This window comes from Hipposideros armiger, unplaced genomic scaffold (genome assembly GCF_001890085.2).
Source record: "Hipposideros armiger isolate ML-2016 unplaced genomic scaffold, ASM189008v1 scaffold_432, whole genome shotgun sequence".
NCBI lineage: Eukaryota > Metazoa > Chordata > Mammalia > Chiroptera > Hipposideridae > Hipposideros > Hipposideros armiger.
Window position 1 is genome coordinate 405336 of NW_017731782.1, and position 14196 is coordinate 419531.

The following is a 14196-nucleotide window of genomic DNA, read 5'->3' on the forward strand; positions in this document are numbered from 1 at the left end:
AGCATCTGTAAAAGGTAAGTCATGGTGACCAGGTTAGGCTTGCAGATGGAAGACTGTCTCATCATTGCCTTCTATGTCTCCAGCCCTAGAGACAGAGCGAGTTTCGCCTATTCTGGAAAAATCCAGGCCTAGCTTCGAAAGTGCCTCAGGCAACTACAGATGCAAAGAATAATTCAGGAGAAAAACAATTTCAGGGGAAAAATATTGCTTTTGGTTTTTTAACCAGAATTTTTTCAGGGCTTTTGCACAAACTCCAGGCCTTGTTCTATGATCACTACAGTTCCCTGTCACTCAGCCGTCACCATAAACCCAGTGGGTGTTGTGAAAAATCTGAACGTGCCAATCATTCTGTTGCTTGCTGTGTGTGCATCTTATTTATGAATGTGTGTGTCTACTTGACCACATCTTTTGTACAGAGGTGGGAGAAACAGCACACACAAATGAATCACCTCATATTTTTATCTAGTGTGGTGAGCACTGGCTTGATTCAGAAATCCTCAAGTTGGAAGTCCAGTTCTGCTTTCAGGCTTGTTTGACCTTGAGCAGTTAATACAACTCCTCTTGGCCTTGGTGTCCTCTTATATAAACTGAAAATTACACAGTCTACTTTGTGGAATGGTGGGCATGAGCTCTAAAGTGTCTCGTCCTGCACTTCGATCATACTAGTAATCAGAAAACTGTAGCCAGCTAATGTGATCTTGTAAGTTGCAATATATGTATGCCTTTTCTTCCCACACACAGATCTCCTAAAGGGCAGAGATGGTGTCCTTCCCCTCATCTCTGCCATGGCACATAGCTCCCTGGGTTGGACCGAGTGCATTTATTGCCTGTTTATTGAAGGACTGCCTGATTAGGTAACAAAGGAGCAACCCGCTGAATTCAGTAGATTTGGAACATGAACTCTACTGCTGAGGGCCTTGGGACTGAGAAAACACGCACGAGAACTTATCAGTTCAGTTAGGACTCCGTGCGGTCGAGGTGCAAGCCTCTGCTGTGCACATGGGCCCATCAGCCCTACTGAGCAGGAAAATTGTCCTTGAGAGTATCTGCTTGTGAACAAGTAGAGGAGACGTAGTCCATGATGGGCACGCTGCTGCTGACAACAGAGCTTGCAAACCTTTTTTAGAAAGGAAAAAAAAAATTGCAAGCCCCTTAACAGCGGTGCGATGAAGTAGGTCCAATAAATGATTTAGAGTCAGTAAGGTCTGTGTTCAAATCCTGACTCAGCCACTTTTCATGAGCAACTTTTTTTTATGAGCAACTCTTTGGGTAAATTAATGTCTTGAAGCCTCAGTTCTCCATCTGTAAAATAGGGATAATAGAAGTTCCCGCAGCCTGAAGCTGCTGTGCAGATTCAAGGAGGCAAGGTCCCTGATGCAGCGTCTGGAACACAGAACTAATAACGGTACAGGCTGGCATCGTTATGGTGTTCCAAGTTCCTTTGTAGACTTCACTTTCACTTACTCCCTTCAGATTTTAGCATCATATGAGTGTTTGCTCTTGTAACACCGTCAGCCTGCTCCTGCTACTCTGCTGCGGTCTTGAGAGCTTCACTCCTTTTTCCACCATAAGAATAACTCCCCCAAAGTAAAGCCCCCTAAACACAAGGTCACCTCCGCTTTGTGACCCACCAGCCTCAACAGCCTTGGGGACGTCCTGGAAGAGTGATTACCTTGAGAATGAAGGCCGCGCTCCATGACCCCATGTTTGACCTTCATGTGGCGCGTCAGGTTCCCTTTCAGGGTGAATTTGCTCGGGCAGTAGAGGCACTTGAAGGGTTTGCTGTCCGAGTGCAGGTGCATATGACCCATGAGGTTGTGCATCCGGTTAAATTCCTTCCCACACAGCTGTCAGACCGTGACAAAGACAACACAGGTTATTCTAGGGCAGGTGACTCGGCGCACGTGAACCTACACCCAGGCCTGTGCGAGGACAGAGGTGCTGCTACTTTAGATTTGGGGATGTTAAACTGCTGCCAAAGAAAATGTCCCCATGGAAGTCAGGGAGGGGCTGGACTGTGCACAGGCTCAGGGGTGGTGTCGGTAGGGATGGATTCACGAGATTTTATTCCTGTTGTACAGGGTTTTTTTTTTTTAAAGTCAGCGTAAAATAAAAATCACCAAGCTATTAAAGCTTCTTTTGAATGCAACCTTTTGCAAAGCAGCAAAGCTGATCCGAAAAGCAATTGCTCAAAGTGTGCCTTGCTTGAATAATAAAGATACAATTACTTGTTTACTTGAATATTTACAATATGGAAGGCCCTGTCGTAAGTCTGCCATAGGATAGATCACTTAATTCTCACATCAACCCTAAGAGATGGGTGCTGTTATCACCCCCATTTTGCAGATGGACAAACGAAGGGATTAAGTTGAAGGGATTGGCCAAGGCACACAGCGAGTGAGAGCTGGAACTGAGATAATGAATTCAGGTCATCGGACACCAGAGGCCACACGGTCAACCACTCCACCATCCTGCCTCCCCCTCCCACCCCCATAGATCTCTTCTGTTAGACTGTATCAGGCAATGCTTTTCTAATGTTTAAATTTTTTAATTATTGGGATGAATTTTAAATTGAAAAGGAACAAACACATAAAGGAAGGAGTGTGTCTTTTCTCTGTATAGAGATTTGAAGTACTGAAAGTATTATCTCAGCTATACCAACAGTAAACATGTTTTATTCATTTTTTTTCTTTGTCATTTCTCACGATTTCCATCAAAGTGCACATGCGTGATGAACCACAACAGTGGTTCTCCAACTTCTTTCAGAAAAGAAGCTGCCTTCCAAAGGCGCTGTATGCAGACAGGGAAGGTGTGAGACGAAAGCCAGTGCTCTGGGACCCGTGCTCATGTTGGATGTCCCTAAGCCTTACCAGAGCAGGGTTTGGGAACTCTAGCCCTTCCTTGGCTGTGCTGGGAGGAATGCAAAGGAGTTTTGTGTCTGTGTTCGGTCCAGAGTGTTAAGAAAGGAACATTCTCATTCCCTCCGCAACCTCAGAGGCCCAAGCTGCGAGGGCAGCAATATGGAGCAAGAGATGCCACGGACAGAGAGCTGCGGGACAGCGTCCTCAGAAGCTAACACCGGTTTTCCTTTTTCTTTTTTTTTTAAAAAATGTATTTGGGTATTATTTCTGCACTTTATTTTATTTATTTATTTATTTATTTATTTATTTATTTAAAGATTTTTTTATTGGGGAATTGGGATGGGAACAGTGCTGGGGAGTTGGGGGAAGGGGAACAGACAAGTTGCTGTCGTTTTGTTCTTCAATCTAGCTGTGGAGGATGTTGCTTCACTGGCCCAAGTTGGCACCATCATTGCGCTCTTCTCTGGCGAGGCAGATCAGTCGCCGGCTTCTGGACGGCCGCTCACTGCGGCTGCTGGCCGCTCACGCTGGCTGCTGGCCACACACGGTAGCCCATGGCAATCCACTGCCACAGGGACTGCAGCCTACGCCGTCGCTGGCGACTCATGGCAGCCCAGCTCCAGGTTGAGCTGTTGTTCAGCATCTTAGCTGTGGAGGGCAGTGTCACTGGCCCTCATATGTGGGATCCGAACCGGGGCCCTCTGGCATCCCAAGCGAGTTCTTAACCATTGCGCCACTTGGCCGGCCCGGTTTTCCTTTTTCACTGAGGGGTATTTTCAGGGCCAATGTTGGGGATTCTGGATTGAACTTCTATTGACGAAGTCAGCAGTTTCTTCAGATGGCTATGGAGGTGAGCGTTGAGCTGGCTTAGAAGAATAGGTAGACCCAACAAATGGTACTTTGGGAGATCAGCCCAAAAGGATGCTGGGTGGTTGGTAGGAGGAAGCCAGCCTGTGATTACAAATTTGTCACGGATAATCCATGCATGGGTAATGAATGGTTGGTTCTGTATTTTTAAATGATTCATATTGGGGGGTTTTAATTACTTTTCCCCTTTTTACTTCCTTACTAGCAACAGTGAATTCAACACACTGGTGCCCCACACTCAGGATTCAGAGTAACAGCACACCACATTCATTTGGAAAAGGTGACCCAAGAGGGGAAAGGCTGAGAGAGTTGGTGTAATTTAAATGTCCTCAGAAGCCCTACTTGTGGATGGATACTTGCTTTCCTTTATTCTCAACAGAGACAATTTATTAAGATATATAAATTCATGGTCCAGTTTTGCACGTGTGTACAAGTTCTGGTAGAGTTCCATTTATTAGCTTAGTTTATGAAGTTCTCCATGCTGGCCAAGGAAAAAAAGCTTTGAATCTAGAGATTATACATTAGGTGCTTCCAGTTGTGGGTCATTTTTACAAAAAAGTATATCTCATTTGGTTCATAGAATGGTTCCTGATTATTTGGAGTAATGTTGTAGCAGCAGATCTGAAAACAGCAAAATCTGTGGGTAGTTAAGCGCAAGACATGTAGGGGGAGAGTTGCTGGAGGCTGGAAGATCAATTAGGCTACTGCACTAGTCCAAGCCTAAATGGGCATCACTGTCCTATAGGCCAGACAGACAGAGCTGGAGAGATGAGACGGGTGCCTTCTGCACTTGACTAGTTATTATTTATGGTTATTGAGGTATTAGAAGCTGAACTGGTCCAAAAAGGTTTTGTAAAGGAGAAGAAATTTTAGCCTAACCTTGAAGAATATTTTGTTTCGACAGAAGAATAAAGTCTTTTCATTAAATAGTTTTAGAGACCTCATTCATCCTTAAACTACAGGCCAGGTGACTATCACTGTTGTAATAATGATTAACAGCTTGTTGCTGCCATAGCTGCTGTGACCTTGGGGTTAGAGCAGGTCCTGCAATCACCTGCCCCAAGGTCCCACCTCTTTCCTCCTCACCTTGCCCCACCCCAACACACACACCAGGTATGCACACATTACAATGGCTACCAATGGTATTTTCCAGAACGTTACCTAGCCTTAGACAAGCAACCTTTTATGATCCTTTATCATACCCTAGTGTATGTTTTTCTATTTTAATGTTTTTCTGGCTCAATTCATCACTGCTGAACTTCCTGGGACATTTCAGTGGTACATAGGGACATTAAAATAATATTGTCCCCTCAAGTCAAGGCCTGTAGCCTCAGGAAAGGTCCACTGTGGGGCATGACTGGTCAGCCATATTATCTGATGTGTGATTGGTAAAGGAGACTGATTTCTGTGCTGCTGGTAAAATTTAATTTTTATCCTTCATGGTCTATGGTAACCTACTGGGCCAGCCAATAGGGAGCTTTCCCAGCGCTGAGTGGAGGTGTGTCAACAATGCAAGATGTTTGGGGCAGTAAAAGGTGCCAAGACCATCTTCAGACACGCAAGGATTACCTTCCTTTTCTTTGTGGCTAACCCCAGTATCAAGCAAAAGGGTACACACATAGTAGCAATAGATAGCTAAGTATTTTGCTCAGGGACTAAACAAACAAGTCAGAAAAATATTACTATCCCATGTAAAAAGTGCAAAAAGCAGCCATCACCAACTCTCTGCCTTTCCCCATTATAGTGTATATAACCCTATACACACTAGTTTGTAAACCAAAATCCTCAGTGGCAGAAGAATAGAGACAATTAACTCAGGGCCCGAGGGACTTCAATACCATTCACATCTCAGTGGTAGGCACTCTTAGCTTCTTCCTCTCAGCCTCTGACCCTTCCACAAAGCCCTTTGGTTCTTATCCAGAACACTTGGCCTCTTCATCTTTTTTTCAGAACATTGTCTTCACATGTCAATACACGAATGTATGGAGATATTTTGTGTCCATGAATTTCAGAGAGAGGGCTCTCAGTCACTGTTAGTGAAGAGAGGCCAGAGAAAGAAGATTGGGTCAATTAAAGATGGCACCCTTAGGTGGGGTTTGCGATATGAGCTCCAAGCAGAATCACTGTAGTAGAGGAGGAGAGTTAGACTGGAAGGAAGAAGAAAGGTTGAGAGAGACCACCAAAACTCTAGTTTCTTCTCCTGGAAAAAGCAGACATCTATGTCAAGGCCCCCTTTAATCATGAGATGTGAGGCTCAGAGCTTGCCCAAGTCAATACTTGCTGAATCATCTCCTGCCAAGATCTGAGAAGATTAAAATAGGGGCAGGTACTGGTACAGGAAGCGGCTGGAGTGGTGAGACTCAGATTTCATCTTGCAGGTGGTCATCTCGGATGCTCTAATGAGGGGTATTAGTGTGTAGGACATTAAATCTCAGCTTTTCCACGGATACCCACTTTTATATCTCCTTTTTAAGAGGTGAGTGGACCTCAACATTTAATAAAAAATTGGAACAAATACTTTGAACTGTCTTTTAAAAATGGGTTGCATGGGTCATGAGGCTTTGAGATGGCAGAGCAGAGAGGTGATGGCGAGACTCCAAAGGGAAAGAGAACGTGCTCAGTTTCCTCTTTTGTAAAATGTCGATGATAATAGTTTCTTATGAAGGTTGTTGTAAGGATCAAATAAGATAATTCATGTAACGGGTGTGGCAAATAGAGATGAATAAATATTAGCTCTTGTTCCTATCATTATCATGCACATAGTAGATGCTTATATTCCAGAAATAGAAAGATCTTTGAAGATGAGGTTGTTGTCTTTTTAAACCAAATTATTTAGAGGAAATATTAAAGGAAGGACCAGGTGAGGAATTCTTTGAGTAAATACCTGCCAGGTTACTTGAGGCATACTAGAAATGGAAGCAGTTGTGCCTGACCCAGCACTGGGAAGTGTGGATGGAAAGAGAAGATTCATTCTAGATTGCAGGCTTTGGGAGAGCCCCTTAGCTGGCTCCCTGATCCTTAGTCAGCCCTTCAAACAGCTGGTAGATGCTCTGTTCCTCATCTTCATAGATGGGGTTCCAAATTCCAGCCTCCTGGTGCCCCTTCCCTCCCTGGTCCAGGGCCTGGTGATGCCTTACGCCACTTCCCATGAGCCCCAGCAACAATGCTGACAGCAGGGCCACTGAGAAGTCAAGTCTGCTGCGTGCAGAGACAGGGTAGCCACTGAGCCACTGAGGCCCACAAAGCCAAGAAGAGGCACGCTGCTTCTACTTCGCGCCAACCAGCCTGATCTGAGCTTGAGGTCTGAGATGCACCAGGAAGCCTGTGTTTTCCTATTCTGAGAGAAAAGGTCAAAGAGCTGCAGCCTGCAGCTGAGGAGAATGGCCTCTGCTAAACTGCCCTTCCCCTACATTCTTCTCTCTCTCTCTCTCTCTCTCTTTTAATAAGAAGGGTGTTCCTTTCCTCAAAGGGAGAGAGAGGGAGGGAGGGAGAGAGAGACTGTAAACTGTCCAAGAGGGCCGTGAGAAAACAGGAAGCTTTGAAAAGTACAAGAGAAAGCAAGATGAAATCTATTTGCAGGCGGGCCCCTGGGGACATGTGAGGCATTGTTAAGCAGGCAGTTCATACAGCTATATCCTTCCTTCTGCTGAGGAGGGCTTTGCTGCCAAAAGGCTGCTATCTGGTCACTGCCTTAACCCCCTCCATGCCAGCCCAAGAACCTTGGTCTCAAGTACCGGGCCCCTACAAGTCCTGACCTGGTTTCTCTTTTATGAGGCTTCCAAGAGCTGGCGGGAAAGATGGAGCCTGTTTGGTGCAGGTGGCAGGACCTTATCCTCTCCTCTCAGGTCTGCCCTTGGCCTTCAGGCCTCTGTTTCAGACCCCGTTGCAGATGACCTGGTGATTCATAACTTAGGCAGCTCCCGGCTTCACCCATCTCAAAGGAGAATTTGTCCCGGAAATTCTGGATGGCTGCTTTTCCTGGACAGGTTTCCCAAAGACGGCAGCTGGTTCTTTGCTTTTATGGAGTGTGGCTGCTACAAGGATAGCATCCAAATCCAGCCCTGTGTGCTTACGCAGAATCTGGGAAGCATCTTTCTGAAACATGGCTTGAGCCTACAGGCGCAGGTCTCTGGACCAGCTCCAGCTGGCTCCAGGGAGCAAGGCGTCCAGAAGTTGAGCCAATAGCAAAAGAGCTCAGAAGGGCAGTAATTTTTTTATAAGGAAAAAAAAAAAAAGAAACAGAATGGAAACCTTTCCTCTCCTCTAATTTTCCATTCTATTGTGAATGCTTAATCCCACAGTGAGTGAACTTTGCTGCTTGCTGTGGACAGCTGTTTCCACTGAGCATGGGGCTGGAGAGAACCAGATCATGTTGCAACAGGGGGAGGGATTTATTTTAGGAAGGATTTTTAGTGGTGAGAGTCCTAAGAATCTGTTACTTAAAAAAAAAAATCTCCCTTTTTTGCAAGTTTTGGGGTAAAGGAGACAGAACTAATTCTTAGAGTATGGCTGGAGCAAGGCCTGCCTCTTTTTTCAGCCATGTCAATCATGTGAAGGGAATAACTCTGCCCCATTAGCACGATAAAGCCTGGGTTTAGTTGTCTGGGCCTATTCTCCACCATCACTATGTAGCCAGCCAGCCACTTATCTCTGATAGCTGTGAATTGCATAACGATGAATGAGCAAATGGCCCTCTATTCCTCTCCCAATTCCCAAACTCTCAACAACTTCCACACAGGGCCATATTTCTAAGAATCCTGCACAAAATGGATGGGATACAAACAAAACACCATCTTGGGATGGCCCCTCCCACTGTGAGATCTGGAGCTAGTTTACCAACACCAAACCCCATTATATAATCTGAAAACTCAGACATGCTCTGAAATTGCTTTGAAATGAAGAAGGGTGATGGAAGGAAGAGAATACCAAGCAGAGTGGCACTTTGCGGGGAGATGGGAACAAAGAGAGAAAGAACCTGGCAGTGTGCTTCTGGCACTTTCCAGGAGACAGAGGGCTCCTGACTGAGGTAACTGACATCTGGTTCTTGATTCAGAAGTATCTAAGAATGGAGAAGGGCCACCAAGTTTGAAATAGCCTTTAACATCCAGTTCTTTTTGTTCTAATGATAGATACATTCTCCTAGGCAGCCTCTTGACCTACAGTGTGGTCTGCTGAGAGAACCTATCCACCAGGAACAAGTGACCTTTGCAGATGACCAGTCCAATTCCTGCACCAGACCCATCTCCCCTTGGAGAGTATAAACTATGCATCATTTCAGAGTTGGCATTTCATGCTACCAGCCCCTCTCTTATGGGGTCCAATGGTGTGACCAGACATCCAGGGCCTAACACACCTTCAAGGAGAGGTCAGGTAGGATTTCTGAACCATAAAGGCGACCATCAAACATATATGAAACATATATGGTGCACTGTCACCGAGGTGGAGGAGGAGCAGTCGTTCATGAAGGGAGGCTGGAAACACCAAGCTACACTGGCTCACTGTATTATGGGCCCAGACTGCGCTGCACTGTATACTTCTATGCAGCGGTACCAGAGAGAAGCCTCTAAATCCTCAGATACCACCTGGTCTAAGAAATCCTCTCAGCCTCTCTGAGGCCCCTGATATACAAAAACAGAACAGCCTCTGGGCCCCCAAATAACACACAAGCCCTTTTCCTGTATCGGCTCTGCTCCCTGACATATCCCTCTGTTTCAGAGACAGTTTCTGCCTGGTTTAATCACTACTGATGAGCCTGAATTGATCAGGTGGAGGTAAGGGTTGGTTGGAGTGGGCACGTGTGAATATTTAGGGGATTGCAAACTACAGTGGCTCCCTTCATATTTTAACAACTCTATGTGCTGTCTACCACCAGTTGATAAGATAAAAATCAGTACACGCTTGAAGTTCAAGAGTAAATGCAATACACGGAATGAAGGGTGGCAAAGAGCCCCTGCTTGTACCTCCATTGTAGGAGACAGTGAACCTCTGGCAAGTGGGGACAGCTCTGTTAAAAGTGAAAGGCTCAGGGGGTGACGGGTTAGCTCAGTTGGTTAGAATGTTGTGCTGATAACACTAAGGTTGCCGGTTCGATCCCTGCATGCACCACTGTAAGCTGCCCCCTCCTTAAAAAGAGTCAACTATGCCCCAATTAAAAAAAAAAAAGAAGTGAAGGGTTTATGGGGCTCAGTGAAGTGGGAAGGAAATCAAAGACGTGTCTAAAGAAAAAAAAACGAGGTGGTCTGTGGTTTCCACTGGCTCACGCAGCCAATCTAGCCTCACGGGTGTGTGACCTGTGCAGTCACACAGGCCCCAAACTCAGAAGGGTCCTGAGTTTGGTGTAATGCCCTGCTCTCACCATCTTAAAATTCTTCATTACATTTGAACAAGGGGCCCTGCAATTTCCTTATGCACCAGGCCCGTCCTGCTTGCAGCTTCCTCTCCCTTCAGCGCAGATGACTCAAGATGGACACAAAATGACTTTCAAACCACTGGCAACTTGAAGGAAAGGAGGAGAAACACAAGTAGGTGGCAGGAAAAGGGCTGGAGGGAGAAACCTCCCTCCCCCACCTCCGGAGAATGCCCACAGACATCTAGGGAAGCTCTGGTTCCTGACCCTCTCACCCTGTCCAGGAGTGGCCAACACAGGAAAGAAGGCAGCTTCACAGGGGGTTCCTTCAAGTGGGGAGACTGCAGAGGGATTAAGGCAAGTACAGCCCCTGGAAGCAAGGCACCCTACATTAGAAATAGAGATCGACTGAGACTATCATTGAGAGCCCGTCAGTCAAGCAGCAACACAGAGAAGGAAAATGCCCATTTCAAACGGAAAGGCTCAAATGATATCTGAGCATGGTGGTTTCCCTCTTCTTCCCCCTCAGCCCTCTCCTCATGACTGGGATGACACTGCGCGTACATTCCTTGAATGAAACTACCCAATCGGGAGCAAGATTCCTTTTTGTCTTAGAGGTGGAGAAAGGAAACCATGTGTGTGTGTGTGTGTTGGAGGGGGGACAGCCTGGGAAGGCCGAGCATTTCTGAGTAACACCAGTCAGTGCTTTGGGTTTTACAAATCTCCAGCTCACACAGCTGATGAAATAAAAATCCAACCAAGTTAATGTGACACAGATTTTAACAAAGATGCTTCATGGTCTTTCGGAATAAATGAGCAATGTTTCAGATGGCTGTGCTCACAGTTATTCCCCAGTCCAGGCAAGCACTTCTGAGGTCATCTGAGAGCTGACCTCAGAATCTCCTTCTTCCTCTCTGGGAGACCTGCTCTCCGATAACACTGCTCAGTCCAAGTGTCAGGAAGGCAGGAGGTGGGGGGAGTGGGAAGAGAAAAGGGCAGTGCTAGAAGCCGCTCCGACTCCTTTCTGTATTCTACTCATTGTCTTATCAAGGGAAGAGGGCTACACCTGATTGCTCCTTTCTAGAACAGGAGTGTCCCACGTCACCTTTATCCTTTAACAATCTCATTCCCCAAATGGGCCTTCCGCCCTCAGACCTCCCCTGCTGGCTGCCCCCACCCACTGGGCACTGATTTCACAGGGAGACAAAGAGGGCAGGCTCTTCAGGGCCCAGCTGAGGACTGGTGTGAACATATGTGTGGTGGAAAGAGGGGCAGAGCAGTAGGCGTGCCTGGGGTTGGCCATGGACCTACTCTATGCCTCCGCGGCCCCGCCCATGAAATGGAGTAGAAGGTTCCCCGGAGACTCTTCCCCATCGGGCATTTGTACAACCCTCTGAGTCCTCCCTTTCTGCACTCTCCCAGGGGCCCCAGCCCACCTTGCATTTGAAAGGCTTCACATCAGAGTGAACGATCATGTGTGCCTTGAGGGTCTGTTTCTGCACAAAACTCTTGTAGCAGAGGTGACACTGGTAGGCGCGGATATTGGTGTGGATCAGCACATGTCTCTTCATGTTGGCCAACAGAGTGAACTCCCGCCCACAAATCCCACACTTGTGCTCTTTCACACCCTGGAGGGAGGCAAGATTAAAAAAAAAAATGCGGTTAGCAGGTAACATGCTTTCATCAGGGTTATAGTCTTTGTTTTTCTCTCTGCCACATAAATCCACAAAGAGCTTGGAGACAGATGTTGTGTTCCAAATGATGTGGCTTTAGCCTTGTTAAACTGCTATTTTCTTGAAAAGTGCTGATTACATAATCTTTTTTTATTCTTCTGAAAACCATAAACTACCTGAACTGTTGTTAGAGGAAAAGAAAACTATTTCTTTTGTTGTTTCTGCTGCTGTTGGGGCTAATTCTACAGTAATAGTTTTGGGGGATAATGGGATTTTGGTAAGAGTAGTGTGGAATGATATGCGAAATGAGTCTGTAATCTGGCTTTCGTGACAATGAAAAAAATAAACCTCCTAAACTGATAATATCAGTTCCCATATGTTCTCTTGAGTTCTCATTAATGGACTTGAAAATCCGAGAACAACTCATATCCACACTTCAATAAATTATAACTTGATAATCTCCTCTTAAGATGGTCCCCCTGGGTTCCCACAGGCCACAGTGACCTCTGTGTAATTTGGATATGGAACTTCCTCTAAGATGGCTTCTGTCCTATAGAGAGATTTGGCAGAGCACAGCTTTCTGAATTAGAAAACGGGACAAAAAGGGATTTTGTGGTTGCCTTGCTGTTTGTGGAGAAGTCTTTGAGTACTTAGGCACTGATGCCCTCAAGTTGAAAGCATTTCCAGGGACTCACGGCATGGGTAGAGTAGTAGCTAATCCTTACTAACCATTGCTTCCTTGAAAAGGCCTTTTTGCAAGAGATCTTGACACAGAATGACTTTTTGGAAGGAAAACGAAAAGACTCATGGCATTAAAACCAAGGTTATTACAAGATTAGAACAAGTTGCTTAGCTAACAAATTGTACTTTATAAATCCCATATTGGCTGGTATCCATAGTGACCTATAGCTGGAGGGGTTCCATGCTTAGCTTTGATTCTCTCTGCCTATATTTCCATTTCTTTAATTTGGGACATGGTAAGAAAGTAGTACTCCTCAGTTTTGGTGAGCCCATGGCACTCAAGGGTGAGCTCAGGACTCTGCCCAGACAATTACTGGCTGCATAACTTAAGACAAGTCTTGTGGCCATTCCTGGTGAAGGCTTCCTGATCTCAAGAGCAAGTGGTGGGTCATGAGAGCCCGGGGCCTCTTGCCAGCTAGAATGCTCTCTAGTCTAGATGATTGCAGATGAGTATGAATTCATGCTATTGAAGGGATCTCAATTTTAATGCCCTCCTAAGAAGATGAATTTTAAAAACATGTTGCATATTCAAACCATGAGTTTAAAATTATGAAATTAATGAAAACTATTTTTGCAATGCGTTGTAAAATTTACTTCATCATCTTTCCTCTCAAGATTGTCTCTATACTTGGCTAAGATCTAGTTGTCCTGGGACCAAGGAAAACTATCGACTTACCACTGTTTTTGGAATTCTCTGAAGAGAATTCTCTGTCCAAAGTAAAATTCACATGTGGGCTGGCGTAGAACCCAAGTGAATGGAAGCATGGACACAACTTCGGGGAACAACGGAAGCTGCTGTGTTCCTAAGAGGATTAGTGAAGTCACAGAAAGGGAGGCTGCAGTCCGTTGGTAGTGAAGGATGAGGGGAGGGAAAGGGGTGAAGAAGGGGATGTCTGGACAGTAGTGATCAAGAGAGGTGCTGGAGTCAGAGATTCTGGGTGACTTCCTCATGCCTCGGCGTGTCATCTGCAAATTTGGAGTAATGATACCCACAGGTAGCTCAGCATTGTTGAAGCAGACTAAATGAGAAGTAAAGCAGCTGGCATAGAACAAGTGTTCAATAAATACTACTCTCGCTGTTTGTTGACACCTTTAATTAAAATGCATTTTGTTTCCTAATTTAAATGAGACTTATTTCAGATACTGGGTTGTTTTTCCCATTGTGACTTCATTTCCTGCTATCTTGCATACTTTTTATATGTTCCAAAATGCAGCTTGGATTCCTTTTTCACACATGTAGGAGCCCCTGAAATCGGCTAATGACCCCCTTGGTGGCTGAATCCTAGTCTAGGTTCTTTGTTGATGGTCCTGCACTTAGCAGCCAAGTTAATGTGACACAGATCTTCTCTGGGTGGTGTCTACAGGTGCCTTGAGTAGGGCAGGAGCTGTCTTCACAGAGTCCACAAGGCAGCCACACATTTCGTCTCTGTGGCAGAGCCAGAAACGGCCTGTGTTTTGTCCTAACCTATCAAATGAAACCCATTGTGGCAGAGCAGAAATGGTATCTTGGCTGGGCAACGTCCTCCAGTGACCTTTCAGAACTAAAGAATGTTCCCAAACTCTGGCTTATTAGAAGTCTCTCTTGCCAAGAAAACCACTTCAGGTCAAAGGTGTGAGGGTAAAGGTCAGTGGGGCAAACCTCCCCTCTCGGCAGCTCAAAGCAGTCCCAAGTCAGTTTAGCCAGGTAAGATTTCAGGGACGTCACTGG

General features: G+C 45.7%; 1 protein-coding gene across 4 annotated transcripts in view; it reads right to left on the reverse strand.

Annotated features, from left to right (window-relative positions):
- ZNF366 (zinc finger protein 366) overlaps positions 1–14196 on the reverse strand; it is a 311266-nt gene that overhangs the window by 5456 nt on the left and 291614 nt on the right. For all 4 annotated transcript variants that reach the window (XM_019665068.1, XM_019665070.1, XM_019665069.1 and 1 more), the window contains 2 exons: positions 11511–11702; positions 1673–1847 (listed from right to left, as the gene is read on the reverse strand). In XM_019665068.1, coding sequence (XP_019520613.1) covers positions 1673–1847; positions 11511–11702 — 367 coding nt within the window. The remainder of the gene's footprint in view (positions 1–1672; positions 1848–11510; positions 11703–14196) is intronic.